The following is an 11,824-nucleotide window of genomic DNA, read 5'->3' as shown; positions in this document are numbered from 1 at the left end:
CAAACAGCATCAAATTAGGCATGGAATCATAATACCCACGCTTTTTGCGCCATTTCATTACAGAAATAGAGAACTGACCTTCTCACCATACTAAAATTCAGCTCATTACTACAAATCTAGTACTACACCGAACGTGCCCCATTCTCCGTTTCTGCAGTGAAATCATGCAAAAAGTGTGGGTATTATGATTTCTTGCCTAGTTTGATGCTGTTTGAGCAAAACTTTGGGCAACAGTGTTGTTATTTTCTTCATTTCTTGCAACATATACAACATAGTTATCCAAAGTTTTGCTCAAGCAGCATCAAATTAGGCAAGGAATCATAATACCCACGCTTTTTGTACCATTTCATTGCAGAAGCAGAGAACTGACCTTCTCACCATACTAAAATTCAGTTCATTACTACAAATCTAGTACTACATCGAACGTGCCCCATTGGCAAAGCGTGTACTGAATGCTTTACACGCTAACCCTCGGTTACCCAGATTGGTGTCAAAGCGACCCAGATTGAGCAAAACTGCAGTTACTCTAATCTGAGTAAAGGCACCTTTACTCAAATCTGGGTTACCGATGTTGGTTGCAAAATCTGGGTAACCAGTACCCAGCTCCTCCGGGACCTTGATTTTTTTAATTCATTTCCAATTTAGATTTTTGATAAAAAGCTACTAATTCCCATGTGCTTTTCACTTACCTGATGCAGGAAAACAGTTCCCTGGAAGAATTTCACTGTTTTCCCGTCATTTATCCTCATTTTTTCCGTGGAAACATCCATAATTGCCTGCGTTCGCCTGATCGCTGCCATATTCTCAAGCCGAAAAGTGACAAAGTGCCGATTACCCAGATCTTTACCCAGATTCAACCAATCTGGGTTTTCGGATTACCCGGATTCTGACAACTGCTAACAACATGAAAATCCGGGTAGAATCGACCCAGGCGATGGGTAGTTTCAGGTTAGCGTGTACGGTAGCCCTATTCATTTGGATGCCAAAAGTCATCGTCGGCAGAACCCCCTCGTCGTAAAGCTAGTACGGCGCAACGAATCTAGTACCTAGTCTAGTACGCTCTTTTTCAAACTTCAAACCGCGCCCTGCGCATTTCACCATCAGCGCTCGCCTCCTGCTGTCACTTCGTTCTTTCAAGTCCAAACTGCACCCGAACCAAAACACGTTTCCGTGTTGTTCGTGCCGAAAATCGGCAATTTTCCAGTGATTTTCCTCCGGTAAATTTGTGCGCACAGTTCCTCGGCCATCATGACGGCCCGGTCCAAATCTCGGCGGGACAAAAACAACCGCATCCGCCGCGCCAAGAACAAGGTGAAGGAGCTGAAAAAACTGAAGAAAACTCTCGGCCTCATCGACGACGACGGAATGGAGATTATGGAAAAGGTGAAGGACATCACCGAGCAGCAGAAGAAGAAGGAGGTTGGTATTTGGTGACGTCGATTCGATTAGTGATGGGGTTGTTATTTATTTTTATCGTCAGCTTCCTGACTGGGGATGATTTTGATAACGATTGATGTTTATTTTTTAGGAAGAGGAGAAAATCAAACAGGAAGCCATGGATGAGATCATTCGCAAGGAAACCGGTGAACTGGGACTGGAAACGGAAGAGTTCGTGGAAGTGGAACACCAGGAATCGAAAGTGAAACACAAATACAACGCCAAAACGAAACGGGACCAGTTCGGTCAGTATCCGGTGTGGTACAATGCCCGGAAGGAGCGCCGGAAGCAGCTGCTGATCGAGGGTAAGATCAAGAAGAAGCGCGGCCGTCCGGGAAGGAAGATGCACTTCATCGATGCCACATGCAACTGGAGAGGTATCGTTTGAATTTCTTTCCGGGGAGATTCAAACACTTGGTTTAATTTTCTTGGCTAATTATTTGGTTTAAGTTTATTCTTACGCGCTACTTTTTTTCTGTAAACTGGAGGAAACACTTATATAAATAAACAATGTTTCAAAAATGAAATAACTAGTCAATATCAATATCCTTGTCCTTACGATTGAAACATTTATATCTTTTTGCTATTTATCGCAGCATTAAACTTCTCTCCGATTATTGTTTGCTAGTTTAGGAATATTCTAAATTAGTTTCACACGGAAGGACCGTCAGCAGCATTCAAGTTTGTAGTCCAGTGTTTTTTGATTCAATGCTGAAAGAATTTACAAATTATTCAGAAACTTAGAACTATTGATGTAAGAATGCACTGCGCTAACAAAACCACACCATCACGTCATAGGGATTTCTCGAGATTCAAGGAATTTGCAGATTTTTTTCAGTAAAGTTTTCCGGTATAACTCCCAGAATTCCTCATGGGATTTTCTCAGTATCTCTGGTTTTTCCTCAAAGAAATTTTCGTGGAATTTCTTCTAGGATTTATCCTGAGCTCTCCACAAGGGTTTTTATCAGAATACATTCAGAATAATTCTCAGATTTCTCTTGAAAACTATTCGCAATTCCTGTGTTCCTCTTGAAACTTCTCCAGGAGATCTTTCCGTGCCCATGGAACTCTGCAGAGTTTCTACAGCAATTATTCCTGAGGGTTCTACAAGAGCTTCTCCAAGGATTTCTTAATGATTTATTCACGGTTTTTCTGTACAAGTCCCCGGGATTCCCTCCGAAGTTTCTGCTCTTGTTTCTTCAGCAAATTATTTCTTTCAAGAGTTTCTCCAGGAATTACTGCGCGAATTGCAGCTAGGATATTGTCGGGCCGCCACCAAACCGGACTTCGCACAATCAAGTCGCGACGCGACCTAACTCGCGACGTTTTTTAATCATGTCAAATGTAGTGCGCATCCTTCCCGTTGTTGTCAGCAACACAGCGCACTAATAGATGCGAAACAGTTACGACACTTGTGGACAAAGAAAATGGCAATTTTTGATTGAATGTCGGTCTTGATTCCAACCGGATAGACAATATTTCCTGGTTCACTTGAGATTTCTTATGGAGTTTTTCCCGGTCCTCTCAGAAGATTGGTTTCGATGTTGGTCTTCGGATAACTCTCAGAGCTTTGTTTTTGGACTTTCTCTAATTTTTTTTCCGGATTGCCTTTTCAGTTTTCTGCATGAGCTAGGTATTGGATATTTATCATGGAGTTCTTCCCGTGGTTTCTTCTAGAGCTTTTTCCTCGTTGTTGTGTACAGGATTTCTAGCAGAGATTCTCCTGTGATTGTTTTTTGCAGATTTTCTCGGGATTATTTCAAGAATTCTTCCTCCCGGAATCCCTAACGGAATATGTTCCGAGATTCAGGGATTTTTTTAATAGTTGCTTCCGGAGTGCTTGCAAACTGTTTTTCAAAATTTTGTTTAAAAATGTCTCCTCCTGGGATAACTTACGGAGTTGCCTGTGAGAAATTCTTGGGGAAATATCAGATGAAATCTAGGTGAAATCTTGCGAGAAACTTTGCAAGATTTATTTGAGGATATCTTGGAAGAAATCCTGGGAAAAACTAAGTTATCTTAGAAAAAAATTCTGGTAATAAACCCGGTAGGAAATAATTCAAGAAGGGAGCTCTGAAAATTTCTAATAAAAATCTAGGGAGGAACTACGAGCGAAATCCCAGGACAAAATCCAAGAGACATTCGGAAACCTCTCTGGAAAAAATCCTAGAAGAACTTCTGAGGAATTCCACGGAGTCATGTCAGTCGATCCTGAGCGACCATTTCAAAAATATCTGAAACTTTGCACAGTTTTTCAATTTCATATAAATCGCCATTTTTCGATATTAAACCTTCATATTCACTCACGACTAACTTTTCAAAAGGGTGTATGCGAAAATGGTTCAAAAATATTCTAAAAGCTGTACAGCAAAAACGGATTGTTCGATTGTTATGAATTTTTCAGCAAAGTTAGATAACTAAATTATGATTCCTCAGAAAATATACACTGTAAAATAATTCTTTTTTTACTTTAAAAAAATATGATCTTTGTCACAAAAACTCAAATATCTCAAAACCCTATCTTTTTACCAACGTCATTTTTTTAGGGGAAATGGCCCATTATATCAGCTATCTACCATAAAATTTTGGTGATGGTAAACTGATAAATAAAAAAGTTATGACATTTCAAACATTTCACAATTTTTACATTTAGTAACAAAAAAAAAATTTTTCTGTGTAAATTATTTCGAGAATTATATTTTGATGCTGATTTTATTGTAAAGGCTACCGCCTGAATTAAACAAGTTGTTTTCATGATATTTGAGTTGATTATTCATAATTACTTTAGTATCTATTTGAAACTTAGACGCGATCCAGTGTTGTGATCAAAAATATTGAGAGAGTCATACTTTTTATTGTACGTGACTGGTGAAAAAATCCCTTGATAGTGTTGAAAAACTGTTGATTATAAGAAAAATGGAATTAAACTTTTTTTAAGACAAAAGCTGTATAAAAAAAGTTTTATATACGCGTAAACGTCTAGTTTATCTGCAAAAAAAATACCTCTTAGAGAACAGACTTTATGATCGGAAGAATGCGAGTAACATCAACAACAAATGCATGAGAGGTACATACCACAGACAAACAGACGAAACGCCTAGAACAATTTTAGTGAAAATCCATCGCCCAGTTCAAACTACCACCACCTGGTGGAAATGTTTCACGAAACACTGCGTTGTGCAATATCGTCATCAGAAGGCGCTAGTGTGAAAGGGGCCGTCCATATACCACGTGGACAGCTTGGAGGGGGGAGGGGGTTAGCGAAAAGTCCACGCTTGTCCACGGAGAGGGGGGTGGGGGTTCGTCAAATGTCCACGTGGACAACATTGACATATAAATTAGTTTAAATTTAAACTAATTGTTTTAGTTCTTCATCGAGGAATATTCTGGAGATTTAAAATGGAGTGTAGACCATACAAATGTTGGTGTTTCAGTCACAAAATTTTCACCGAAGTTCTGAATGGATTTTTCGAAGTTTCATATCAAATTTTTAAACTACTTGAAAGTTTCAAAATACATGTAGGGGTTTGCAGGCTTATCTCAAAAACTTTTTGTTGTAGGTTCCTTTAAAATTAAAGATGTTTCCAATGGATATTAAAGTCTAAACCTCAGCAATACAATTTAGTTGCTGTAAATCTTGTTTTTTTGTAAGAATCTAGGAAATATTATCTTATCTCAACAAAAATCTAAGATTTAAAATTACTTTATCTCAACGAAACAATCAGACAGTCATAGATTGAACAAACATTCTAAATACACCGTCTTCAACCAGAAGCTGTGCAGACTAAACATTGAACAATTACTGATATTAGGCGATGGACATTACACGAAAAACACCCAATGAAGAATTCTCCGTTTGACGAAATTTTTTCATCAACTGGAGCAAGAATCGAACCCACACTTAAGCTGGTCACTAACATTAGGCTGGTAAAAACTTGTAAGTACCTATTTTGTGCTACTTGTTTGTATTATATGTAAAGCTACATAATATTTGTATTTTATAAAGTTTTCAATTATATTTAAGACATTTTTAACGGGAAAAAATAATATTTAAAAACAACTTTTTCAAAATCAATTTTTTTTTAAGAAATATGAAAAAAAACTTCTTTTAGAATGTCCACGTGGACATTGGGGGAGGGGGGTAGGGGTCAATGAAAAGTCCACGCTTGTCCACGGAGAGGGGGGAGGGGGTCAAAAACCATCAATTTTCTGTCCACGTGGTATATGGACGGCCCCAAACGTCAAACGCAAAGAAAAACGATGGGCGCTCTTCTGGTTATGAAAGCTACAACCAAGATTCAAAATGATCGTTAAAGGCGTGGTCAATGAAAATTTCGTCAGTGTTACGTATGTTTGTCTGTATACATACCATGACAATGCTCACGAAAAAGCAAAAAAATACTACCGCTATGGATATTAAAACTTGTATAGTGAATTTTTTCTTCAGCCACCCACCAACACCAAACTAGTCAGTTAAAACTAATAAGTGATTTTGTTTATTATAATCTAACGAACAACATGAACAATCGCTTTCTCAAAGGTCTTCAACTCAACGCTCTCTTGTAGATCGTTTGATGAAAAAAAATGTTCAAAAGAGTTACGAAATCTCACCGAAAGCACCATAGATAAACCCAAATGTCCACGCATTTGCACGTCCAGCCGTCTAGAATTTGACAAACGAGCCATCTGTATATCATCGGTAAAGCAGGGCGCAGGAAGTTCAAAAACGACAACAACTGAGAAATTGCCAGAAGTGCTACGTGCAGAGAGTCATGCCACCGTACCATCAGCGACATCTGTTTAAACAATTTAATTACGCCCCTTTTCAAAAATGCTTTGAAATATTCTTCAACATCTATACCCATTTCAATATTTTTAACGTTGCAAAACATGATTTCAACATTCATCTTGAAGAAGAGGGAAAACACTTGTCCTCAAATGTAACAGCAAATTAATGAATAAACGACCAATGCGCGGAGAGCGTGATAAAATCGGAACATTACTGTGCATAGTATATTATATGTATACTAGCTGTACCCGGCAAACTTTGTCTTGCCTACTGCGTTTTTTTGACGTTTCAAGTTTCTATCCAAGACCAAGTCCCCCCGGTCACAAAGTATGGATGTTCAATTTTCAAAAACTCTCATTTTTTCCATGCTTTTCACCTCATAAACCTTCCTTGGGTGAAAACTAATAGAACAAAACAAAGACGACCCAAATCCGACGTTTCGTTCGCAAGTTATGCGCGGTCCCACGTATGCCACTACATTTTTATATATATAGATAGATATAATATATAATAAAAACAACTTGTTTTACTCACGCAAGGCCATTAACAATAAAATCAGCATCAAACTGCGATTTCCGGTCGAAATAATTTACACTAAAAAAATTATTACTAAATGTGAAAATTGTGAAATGTTTGAATTGTCATAACTTTTTTGTTAATAAGTTTATCATCACCAAATTTTTATGGTAGATTGCTAATACAATGGACCGTTTTCTCTAAAAAATTACGTTGGTAAAAAAGTAGGGTTTTGAGATATTTGAGTTTTTGTGACAAAAATTATATTTTTTAATGTTAAAAAAGATTTTTTTTTCACAGTGTATATTTTCTTAGGAATCACCATATAGTTGTCTAACTTTGTTGAACAATAAAATCAGCATCAAATCGCGATTTCCGGCCGAAATAATTTACACAGAAAATTTATTTTTTTACTAAATGTAAAAATTGTGAAATTTTTGAAATGTTATAACTTTTTTGTTTTTTAGTTTACCATCACCAAATTTTTATGGTAGATTGCTAATACAATGGACCGTTTTCCCTAAAAAATTCAAGTTGGTAAAAAGATAGGGTTTTGAGATAATTGAGTTTTTGTGACAAAAATGATATTTTTCAATGATAAAAAAGATTTTTTTTCACAGTGTATATTTTCTTAGAAATCACCATTTAGTTATCTAACTTTGCTGAAAAATTCATAACAATCGAACAATCCGTTTTTGCTGTGCATATTTTTGAATATTTTTGAACCATTTTCACATACACCCTTTTGAAAAGTTAGTCGTGGCTCTAAATAAAAATTTGATATCGAAAAATGGCGATTTAGATGGAACTGAAAAACTGTGCAACGTTTCAGTTCAATAGAAAATCATGAATTAAAAATTTTCCTTAATTTTGATGCTGTTGCTTGGAATCGCTCTTATCGTAAGTGCATAATATGTCAACATGAAATTTAAACATTGGAAACATTTCAAAAACGTTTCCTTTTTCAATTCTAAATGGATGCAATGCAAGAAAGAATAATCGTCCGGATTGCACCTGAGACCCAACCGAAAACATTCGATTGGGGGTTTATCCTAGGAAAAAAAAACAAGATACAATTTTCGTAGGTCTTGCACAACTGTTTTCTGGGGAAAGTTAGTGCTGTGGAAATACAGAATTAGTAATCCTGGAGCAAATCATGTCAAAAATTATGTACATTTTTTTAGGAGATTTCTTGAAGTACTGAAGAAATTCTGAAATAAATTATCTCGGAGATGATGATTAACCTGGGTTTGTCAGGGGAATATCTGTAAGTAAAAAGAAAATCGTGTTAAGCACTGTTATTTTGAATTACATTAAGAATTTGCATCCTTCGACAGATACGTATCTCGATCTCAACTGTTAGGTCGTATCCAGACTCGACTAGTCAAGCACAAGATACTGAAGACGACATTACAGTTGAGGTCGAGATACGTATCTGTCAAAGGATGCAAATTCGTAGTGCAATTCAAAGGAACAGTACTTAACACGATTTTTTTTACTTACCTCGGAGATTTCTCAAGGGCAGTGAATCAAAATTCAACCATCGCGCAACAATAACGACAATGTTGCAACCTGAATTTGTTGCGACATTCTACCCAATGCGACATACGTTTGTCCCAACTTGAACAGAATAGGACAAAGATCGTCACGATCTGATCTGATCGTGCACCACGAGTTTAGAGATGTTTAAGGCTTGCATTGTGATTTTCGAGCGGTAACTTCGAATCGGTAACCACTGCAACGCTGCTGAAGATGTATCATCAAAAAGTTTCGATTTTGGGTTGGTAATAATTGATTATTCACAAGTTGAAAAGTACGCAACAAATTCATGCTCCGTTTGGTCAGCAACAAAAATTTTCGAGATCATGTCATTATCTGTTAGCAGTTGGGATAAAGAGTAATCGCCGCGTCTTCTTTGTTGCTTGTTTTGTGCCTCTTTTGTCTGACAATTTTCTTCACTGCTCAAGGGCGATTAGTCGTAATTCATTCAGGAATTCTGTCAGAAATTATAAACTTGTTTTTCTTTCATCTGTAGAGCCTTTTAACCACTGCGTCCATTATTCAGGAATATTGGGTATGACAGTGGGATTATATCCCATTGATATAGCTTTACTTTATACCGGGGACCAAAAACTCCAGACCCATCAGTATAAAATACAATAGAACCTGGACGTAAGCTTGACCCACCAGAATCCCAAAGCGGCTTGGTTTCACCACATTAAAGGGAAAATCATAGTTGGCCTTCGTAATCATCCAATACTCTACTGTTTTAATACCTGAGTTTAAATTGAGGTCTTTGATAATCTTCAAATGTCCTACTAGATCACATTCTAGCAGTTTATTGTGACGCAGAAACTGCAGGACACTTTTTGCCGCTTGCAATTGAACAAATTGATGCAATGGTAACGTGTTTAGAAGGGCATCTAATGCAACCGATAGTGTGCTTTTTATTGCCCCTGTAATTGATATACATGCAAGTCTTTGAAGCTGTCATAGCTTCTTTTGAGCGATTACCTCCAGGTTTTCCCTAAGGTTTATTGCAGACCCAAAGGGCATTTTTTACCCTTAGTTATTTCCTTGTTTAGATGAGAATTCCAATTCAGTCTTTTGTCCAAAGTTACACCGAGATGTTTAACTTCTTCCGAGAACTGAATTTGAACTCCATCCAAAGAAGGCTAAGTAGATGTAATTTCTTCCTTCTTGTGAAGAAACGATAAAAGTTTTAGAAGGGTTTACCCTTAATCCCTCTTTCCAACATCATTTGAGAATAACAATCAGTGCATGTTGAAGCAGATTTGAAATCGTAGTATCGTATTTCCTACGTACCAAAATGGCCACATCATCTGCCTTTCCTATCACCTCAAAACCTTCATTTATTGGCTTTTTTCGTGGATTATTCGTCCACTACCAAAGACCACAGTAAGAGCGATAGTACTCCTCCTTGAGGACAACCCTTCATAGATCTAAAAGATAGCTGCGCACCTGCGAGATTAGTAGAAATCTCCCGATCTTCTAGCATAGATATTATCCATTGAAAAATGCATTTATTCAAATCTTTTGCTTTTATCGCTGAACGCATGGAGCTGAAGGATGCATTGTTGAATGCTCCCTCAATGTCGAGAAAAGTAACCACGACTACTAGGTCGATGTTATTAAAGTAGGTTCAAAACAACGCGGTGGGGTGGTGTTTGTTAAAATGTGTCATTCCTTCTGCTGCAATCCGCTTTAATGATTGGAACTTACCTAACAAAATCTAACGCCTCTTCGATTCGAGATGGTCAACAAACTAAGAACGATGAAATCTTGTCACTGGAATTCCACAATCTGCCCAGCTTCGAGAGAAAACAATCTACTGGATGGAGCAAAACCGCGCAAAATGTCATTCCTTCCGCACGCAAATGGCCTGTTCCATGTCGGCGTTCAACGCCGCCCCATTGGCTTCCACTTCCAGCGCTTTGTCTCCACCGTCTATTGCATCCACAGCCTCAACGCCGTCCTCTTTGATGTACTTTCCTCCGGCGAATCCGACCAGGCCTCCCCCGAGGGCCGCCAATCCTCCGGCTTTCAGTCCCACTATCAACCCAATGGGACCACCTATGCATGATCCCAGCAACGCACCACACATCGGATAGATGGCTTTCTTGTATTTTAACGCTTTTCTCAGGGCCGTCTCGCCTTCCTCCACGTGGCCTTGGGTCACTTCCACATTTTCCTCGACCGCATCGACCATCTGGGCTTGGTCTCGCGTCATCGAATGCACCGTCTGAAAAAGATCCTGAATGTCGACAATTTCCTGCTGGAGGATTTCCATCTCTTTGAGACATTCCTCCCGCTGCCGCAGTTCTTCCACTTCGCGGTTGTATGTGCTGGTTATCTCCGGAACGTGTGCCAACTGACGCCCGTACTGGTTGTCCTGCTGATCCTGTCTCGTGTAGTATTCCTCATCCGTAAAGCTGTACGTCGACTGAGTCCGAGAGACAATTTTCTGTTGCGCTTCTGAAATTTGATGGGAAAGTACAAAACAAAATCTGTGACATCTGGAAAGCTATATTGTGTGATTCAACTCACAAGCAAAGCTGTTTACAAATTTCCCTTCTTTGTTATCGCCATCAGCGAGTAGCTACGAACTTTGCTTAGCTAAACACCCCTTCCCCCAAGGCCGCATACCGCCCCACTCCCACCCACTTACCCAAATACTCGCCCATCGCCGCGAACGCCTGCTTCTTCGCTCCGTCGATCGCCTCATCGAACCGCTTCAAATCGCCCTGCCGCACTCGGGATCGCACCTTGTCGATCTCCAGGATCAGATATTTCATCTGCTTGATGACCCTCGTAGCGTTGATCTGCTCCCGCTTGATCCGGTCCCAGTCCTTGAGCGAGCTGGCCTTCTCGATGTTACACTTGTGATTCTTCAGCAGGTTCAGATACTGCGGAATGGTTTGGTTGAACTTGTGGATCGATATCTCGGCCAATTTGAGGCCAATTTTGTCTCCATTGTCGTCTCCCATTGCGACGGACGTTGCCGTCCTTCAACTCAATCACAATCGATCAATCGATTTGTTTTCCCCTCACAGCTGATGGGTGTTCAAATACGCACTTTGTTCTCCACTAACACCACACTTCATCCACAAACAAACCAAAAGAAAAGGAAATTGGTTTATCCCTAGAAAGCAATTGATTTTGGAGTAAATTTGGTGTATTTTCTTGAATTAATCGCACTTTGTAGTACACTTCTCAAGACGAGATTTTTTTCTTTTCTTTTTGTTATGCTGATGATGACGAGCACTCTGATGATGGCACGCAAAAGCATCGATGATGATGATGGTTGATGTCAACAAATCCTAATGATGAGGGCTTACCTCGCGCACATGACACCGGAATAAAAAAGCAAACCACGGTGTTTAAGACGGGAGGTAGACCGAACCACAGATAGGGTAACCAATATAATTTGGACCCCCATATATTTTGGACCCCCTGTGTCCTATTATCACAACTTACACAAGTTTAATGATAAGATAACGGAAATTTTTAGAATCATCCGCTAAATAAGATCGCTCTGCACAGGCAGCAATCATTTCCTCA

The 11,824-nt window shown here is 38.9% G+C and overlaps 2 protein-coding genes across 3 annotated transcripts; one reads left to right on the top strand and one right to left on the bottom strand.

The window, feature by feature from the left end:
- Nucleotides 1–1,117: 1,117 nt before the first annotated feature.
- On the top strand, nucleotides 1,118–1,967 carry LOC115265304 (protein LLP homolog). Its single transcript, XM_029869811.2, has 2 exons — nucleotides 1,118–1,419; nucleotides 1,529–1,967. The coding sequence occupies exons 1-2, from the start codon at nucleotides 1,249–1,251 to the stop codon at nucleotides 1,823–1,825; spliced, it is 468 nt and encodes a 155-aa protein (XP_029725671.1). The 5' UTR covers nucleotides 1,118–1,248; the 3' UTR covers nucleotides 1,826–1,967.
- LOC115265303 (syntaxin-17) lies at nucleotides 1,856–11,518 on the bottom strand. Of its 2 annotated transcripts, XR_009998010.1 has the most exons (3): nucleotides 10,932–11,518; nucleotides 9,986–10,738; nucleotides 1,856–2,148 (listed from the first exon to the last, which is right to left on the bottom strand). XR_009998010.1 is itself a non-coding variant. In XM_062853741.1 (2 exons), the coding sequence occupies exons 1-2, from the start codon at nucleotides 11,248–11,250 to the stop codon at nucleotides 10,122–10,124; spliced, it is 936 nt and encodes a 311-aa protein (XP_062709725.1). In that variant the 5' UTR covers nucleotides 11,251–11,518; the 3' UTR covers nucleotides 9,981–10,121. The 2 variants fall into 2 exon arrangements, 1 of the variants encoding a protein (XP_062709725.1); XM_062853741.1 differs by lacking the exon at nucleotides 1,856–2,148 and having other exon boundaries at nucleotides 9,981–10,738.
- Nucleotides 11,519–11,824: the final 306 nt, after the last annotated feature.

The sequence above is a fragment of the Aedes albopictus genome, chromosome 2 (assembly GCF_035046485.1).
Source record: "Aedes albopictus strain Foshan chromosome 2, AalbF5, whole genome shotgun sequence".
In the NCBI taxonomy this organism is placed as follows: domain Eukaryota; kingdom Metazoa; phylum Arthropoda; class Insecta; order Diptera; family Culicidae; genus Aedes; species Aedes albopictus.
This window is presented reverse-complemented; position numbering and strand designations above follow the sequence as displayed.

Excerpts from the sequence above, each read along its gene's own strand:
- LOC115265304 (XM_029869811.2), top strand. The coding sequence starts at position 1,249 with ATGACGGCCCGGTCCAAATCTCGGCGGGACAAAAACAACCGCATCCGC. Across the intron at positions 1,420-1,528 it reads AGCAGCAGAAGAAGAAGGAG|GAAGAGGAGAAAATCAAACA; the intron begins GTTGGTATTTGG and ends TTTATTTTTTAG.
- LOC115265303 (XM_062853741.1), bottom strand. The coding sequence starts at position 11,250 with ATGGGAGACGACAATGGAGACAAAATTGGCCTCAAATTGGCCGAGATA. Across the intron at positions 10,739-10,931 it reads GGCGATGGGCGAGTATTTGG|AAGCGCAACAGAAAATTGTC; the intron begins GTAAGTGGGTGG and ends ATCAAATTTCAG.